Source organism: Antrostomus carolinensis, unplaced genomic scaffold, assembly GCF_000700745.2.
Source record: "Antrostomus carolinensis isolate BGI_N321 unplaced genomic scaffold, ASM70074v2 scaffold10008, whole genome shotgun sequence".
NCBI classification, from domain to species: Eukaryota; Metazoa; Chordata; class Aves; order Caprimulgiformes; family Caprimulgidae; genus Antrostomus; species Antrostomus carolinensis.
This window is the reverse complement of record NW_010332326.1, coordinates 5,146-11,016: the sequence shown is the minus strand read 5'-3', so window position 1 is coordinate 11,016 and position 5,871 is coordinate 5,146. Positions and strand designations below refer to the sequence as shown.

Here is a 5,871-nt window from a genome sequence, read left to right as displayed (position 1 = left end):
ATCATCTGGTACCACTGGTATTTCTGGGACCTGAGTCTTCTCTGCTGCCTCGTGCCTCTGTACAGCCTCTGTGTGAAATGCAGCATCTTGGTGTTGTGTGCACCTAGCAGAAGAACAAAAAGCAACTTCTCTGAAGATGTGGAGATTCTGATTTGGTGCATGGAAAAGCTTAAAGCTGGCGTCTCCAATGGTTTAGCAGAAGCCTTCATCCAAAAGACCTGTCAGTGACCGTGACTTCAATCCATACAAGAGTCTCAAGGATCATTCTGGAGGATGGAAAGAGGAAGCTCTCCTCTGGAAAAGCTCTCAGCACTGACCCTGGGAGGCAGTGGTTCCTCAGCCTTCCTTTCTACCCTAAGGGAGAATGGTGACCTCTCCTTTTGCTTGATTCAGTGTCAGTGCTCAGGAAGGGGCCCACGTGAGTACAAATTCCTTTGCCTCTTCAGACCCTATGGATGGAGTCGTGGGGCTAAGAATATACTGCAGCATAGGGCTCTCATTTCTTCAGGGGAAAGACTGGTTTTCATACAACACCATTTTTTTTTCTGTAAGGGGGGAGAAAGTGAAATATTTATTTACTTATTTACTTTATTCTGACCAGAGCTGAAACCTTGATTTTTGCAATGTGCTTCCTTTCTACCGCGGAATCGTTTGTATGCATTTCACTGACAGAGTGTTTGAAAGCCTCGCTTTCCTCCAGGGACTTTACAGCCAAACTGATGCAAACTCTTTCTTCTCAGGTGCCTCACGATCATCTGTCATCCAATGCAAGCCAGGAGGCAACTGCCCCAGCAGACACAGAGGCATGACTAGGCAGCTCTCCCCTCTATCTGTTGCTGAAGATTCTGCTGCTCCCATTCTTGAGCTGCAGAATCGAAGTCCCTCAGGAATCTGTCGGCACAGCAGAGTCGAGAGGCAGAGCAGATCAGGTAGGCATAACAGCCGCATTCCCAGCCTCACAGCATGCCTGCCAAGGGAAGGGCCTCTTTCATCTATCTTTTGAAAGATGGTGCAGAGTCTGAGCATGTTGACGTGAGTTTATGATGCTGGAAAAACAGCAAAGCCACATGAAAGTCCTTCCTGTACCTGTGTGCAAATTTGGGTTAGGTGGGAAGGAAGCAAGGATGGGTCGAAAAAGCCTGGGCTTCAGTAGGAACATGTGATGCATTAGATATCTGAGAAACCATAAGGCACAGAAGATCTTGAAAGGATGATTAACGTTAGCACACAAGTTAATTTTTACAAAGTGGTTGTGTTTCTTCAGCTTCAGCCTGGCCAGAGACCAGGACCCTTAAGAGCCAGCCATGTTCCTTCTCAAAGATAATGACAATCTCAGCTCATACCATGGACGGTCTGATGAAGAGGAAGAGAAGGAGCAACAGAAGGTGGAAGGATATCTAGGGAAGACCATCACAGTTCATCGATCAGCTGCACATCAGGTCTTTCATCAGGAATGAGTCACCTACTTTACTGCAGAAGTTTAGCTCAAATGAACTTGTAGGTATGGTGAACCCTGACTTCTTCACCATGATGTCCATCCATCACCAGCAGGGTTGGGATGGGAGCAATTACAATATGCAGCCACGGGTCTTTTGAGTCTTTGGAATCGTACTGTTGAGGAGGAGAGAAATGATACATGACTGAAATAATATAACTGTCCAAGTTCTTTGGAAGACTATCTTTGTAGATATTGTGAGCAAAAAGGGGAGGAAGAACAGGTTGGATCTCCCTAGCACACTGGAATTGTGGGAGATGAACCTTCCTCTTGTCTCTTCACCACTTATGGCAGCAAGAGTCAGCCATTTTCTTCTTGTGGTGGAAAATGGAGAGATCCCATACTCCAGGAATACTCTCTTGATGAAAACTCTTAGAAAAATATTGGAGGTGATCATTGCTGCAAGGAGAGGATGATACAGCATCTTGCAGTAAAGATCATATCTAAGATATCAGAAAACCAGTCTATTCTCATTTTTGCTGATACCAGGCTGAAATAACTCTATGCATGCTGGCACTAGGGTACACCCAAAATCAGAATCCATCTTCTCTAAGAAAGGACTTCAGGCTACTTGACAAAACAGTAGTGCCTTGACACTATACTCTTCTAAACATTTACTTTGCATTTATTATTTTCCCTTTTTATCCTGATCTTCCCTTCCTCATTGGTGAGGTCTCAGTAGGACTGACCCGACAGGTAGGTAAACAAATATAAAGAATATTATTTTCTAGGACATAGTTGCCAAATAATCAAAAGAGTTCAGAAGAAAAGCTGTAGGTTTTAGTTTTCCTCATCTCGTTTTTCTGAGAAACGAATGCAAAAGGCTTTTCTGTTACCATCTTGTCACAGAGACATCACAAGCAAGAATTACATTCTAGACAAAAGGACCGTGCAGGGGTTTTTCTGCTAGCTGCTTTTCAACACAGTTTGCCATTGACCAGTGTCATTTCCATATGTCATCTGCAGCAGCATCTACATTCTTTCCTTGTCATTTCATCCTTGTTGAGTCTTCAGGTTGTTTCTGTGCTCTTGACAGGGCAAGTCAGTTGGTTTATTTCAGACTGAACTATTTCAGACACCAAGGAGTTCTTCCACTTTGCTAATTGTAAAACGCTATCTACCAGCCACTTCAGCTAGTGAATTTGTTTTCTCCTCATTAACATATCATTTGGTATCTGAACAAAAGTGCTGCTTTCTAGCTTACTCCAGCCCCAGCTTCATGACTTGGAAATCCTTAAACCTGTTTAGTAGGAATTATGTGCCTGCTCACCAGGCATCTTTGAGTTCCAGCCCTGTAATTAGTTTTAAAGATATTTCTTCTCTTGTCCTTTTGATTCTTTGGCCAAGATTTATGTGTGTACATCTCATGGATTTTGAAAGCAACTTTCAGGCTATTATGTCACTTTGTCCAGGGATCTGTCTCAATTTCACTTAAATTAAATGTAAATATCTAGTCTAGGGAGAAATAAGTGCCTCCAGTGGGATTAGATATATGAGGATGAAGTCAGCTACCTTCTCACCATGCCTGTCCATATCTTTAAATATAAAGGGGACCTAGACAACATGTTTAGTCTGAATACACAAGTATTTGCTAATTACACTACGTGGGATGAATCCTGCCCATTAAGCACTTATGAAAACTCCCCCCCTGTCTATTTAATCAGGCTAAAACTTCTGTAGGTCTTTTAATCCAAAGTAGAACTTTCAACAATGCACATTCCTGTGCCTCTCCTTAACATTCAAACCTGGGACTGTAAAATCCAAGTCGAATGCTAATGGCAGTGTCATGCCTAGTCAGAGCAATTACATAGTTATTAGGTAATTGAAAAAATAGAAAGCATGGATAAAAGTGCTTTCATCTTCTGTCATTGTGTGATTATTTAACTGTTAGCTGAAGAAGGACTAATTGCATGATGGTTTTGCTTAGCAGGAAAACCTGCAAGTGGATGTTACATAATACATTCTTTTTAAGCCATTCTAACTTGCAAATAAACTGTAATTTACCTTTTAATAGAAAGTGTCAGTCATTATTAGTACCATAAAAATCCCTATTTTCTCACAGCAGCCAAAGAGAATGATAAAATGATGCTTACCTTTTCAGAGCTGTGTCTGATTATACTCCGCATGTTTTTAATAAACCTGTAATTTTATTTAAATTCTTGATTCACCACTAAACAATGGAGCCACTGAATACTGATTATTTTGGGGAATAAAATGCAGCATACAATTACAATTACAAAAAGCTCCATGTCCTGGTTAGGAAAATTCATGATTGCAAATGTGCTCCCTGCTATGATGAATCGTTTTTTAGATGTAATGTTGGTCTAATGTAATAACTTTGGAATCTCAGTCTGATAGTTCTTCATGGCTGTAGCAGAAACAGTAATATAAAAGTAAACCTGAGTCTGAAAGGGTGCCTTTTTCACATTTAAATTGAAAGTAGGACAGCATATGCTCTCACTGCAGTGGATCTATAGCATCAACAATTATATTGTTTCTTATATATATCACATCATGTGTTGATATCACTGACAGTTGAAATAAATAGTTAAGAATAGCTGCAGGTCAAGATTTTTAGAAGGAACTCCTCTTTTTTTCTATCAAACCGATGTGATATGGTCTAATGGGGTTAATGGTTGGAGCTCAATGCTGCCACGTGAGCTCATGGGGCAAAAGTGTTCGTGCTCCTCGGTATCCAGCACAGTTCAATCTGTTGTTTTCACCTGGGATCTGTGAAATCAAAATAGGATTCATGGGTTGCATCTCTGGGAGTTGTGTCTGGAGAGCAGGTCACGAGTCAGTAAGATTAAATTCTCTACACTTCTGTTAGGAAATCTGCAGTGGTCTGCAGATTAGATCTGAAAAGTACTGTACTAAAATGAGAAATTGCAACTTCCCAATTCCTCCTTGTTTATGTGTAGGGGTTTATTTCTACACATGCTAAGCTTCAGTTTTGTCCAGTCTCCTTTTTTAACTTCAAAAACGTAAATACAATAACTTGGCTGAAAAAAGCCTTTCTTCACTTCACCACCAAACTGTTTCTTTTTCCCCTCCCAGCTTGCAAACAAAAAAATGTGATTCTTGAGTTAAAATCTTGAATAGTCAGAACTTGTTCCTGGCTTCAGATGTACAGGCTCAGATAACTTTTATGTTGCACACATGCACAGTAATTGACTTTATAATGTAGTTGGTTCCAGGGGATGTAGCTCTATTCTGGAGGTTTGGCTGACAGAAGGAAAGCAGGGCTGACAAAGCAAACACTGGCAACAGCTTAACCATAATGCTGTTACCTCAGGCCTCTGCATCGTGTTTGTGTTTTGTTCCTATCCCCTTTGAAATGTCAGAGACGATATTACTGAAGTATTTCTGTGAGGGATTTCAGTGTTTGTGGGGCATAGAGGAATTACAGGGAGAAGGCAAGAGTAGTTTTGAATGTGTTCATTATGTGTACAACTCTTTTTCTATTTTGTTTTTTCTTTTTCTCCAGGAGAAGAAGGAACACAAACACACACAGAGAGCAGCAGCCAAGAAGCTGAAGGACAGACACGATGTCAGTCTTGCACATCCACATTTCTCAAGCTTATCTGGAGATTTCTGATCATTTTGTCCGTCTCTTCCTCCTGGGTCGGGACCACGCAGTTTGTCAAAATCACGTATGAGACCTTTGACTGTCCTTTTTTCATGACTTGGTTCTCAACAAATTGGAACATTATGGTTTTTCCCATTTATTATTCTGGGCATCTTGCAACTGCACAGGAAAAACAGTCTCCAATCAAAAAATTCAGGTAGGCTTTATCGTGGCAATATCCCTTTAAACAAGCTGATTTGAGTGGACTAAGATCACTGCTCTTCTCAGTTTGACCTGCGGAGTCAGGAGGCAGAATAAAGGTCACGCTGCAGAAAATCTCATTCATAAATAGCTTGCAGAAGGCTGAGTGATATGTGCTTGAATAAATGGATAACTGATTGTTAGAGGGGATTTTACTGAGTTTAGAAGGTCAGTAATTTGCTTGTTATCTACTATCTCTGTATTTGTTTTCCTGTCTGGATCAGGCCATTAGTTTATCTGTTGCAGTAGTAGAACGGTAGTATAAAGTGCGACTAAAACAACTCAGTAGTTGAGAAGAAAGATGCTCAAAGCTGAGGTGATGGTTTCCATGTGGAAGACCATGGCTTGCTCTCTATGCTGAGCAACAATAGCAGGGTGAAAACTGCCCTGTCCTCCTTCTGCTGGATCATAGCATGGAGGAAGAGCATCCCAATAGTCTTCTCTGCTCTCTTTTGCGTGGGGGAAGAATTAAAGCAGGTTGCAGACTCTTAAGTTTTCCTTCCTGTGTAGTTCTGAGCGGTAAATTGGCATAGCTGAGGGTCTGTCA

The 5,871-nt window shown here is 41.2% G+C and overlaps 1 protein-coding gene across 1 annotated transcript; it reads left to right on the top strand.

Annotated features, from left to right (window-relative positions):
• Window positions 1-246: 246 nt before the first annotated feature.
• LOC114818826 (solute carrier family 35 member F4-like) lies at window positions 247-5,284 on the top strand (the record flags this gene model as incomplete). Its single annotated transcript, XM_029086348.1, has 3 exons — window positions 247-418; window positions 741-929; window positions 4,983-5,284. Coding segments are annotated over 3 exons (663 nt in total), but the record flags the coding sequence as incomplete, so codon positions are not given.
• Between the last annotated feature and the right edge of the window lie 587 nt (window positions 5,285-5,871).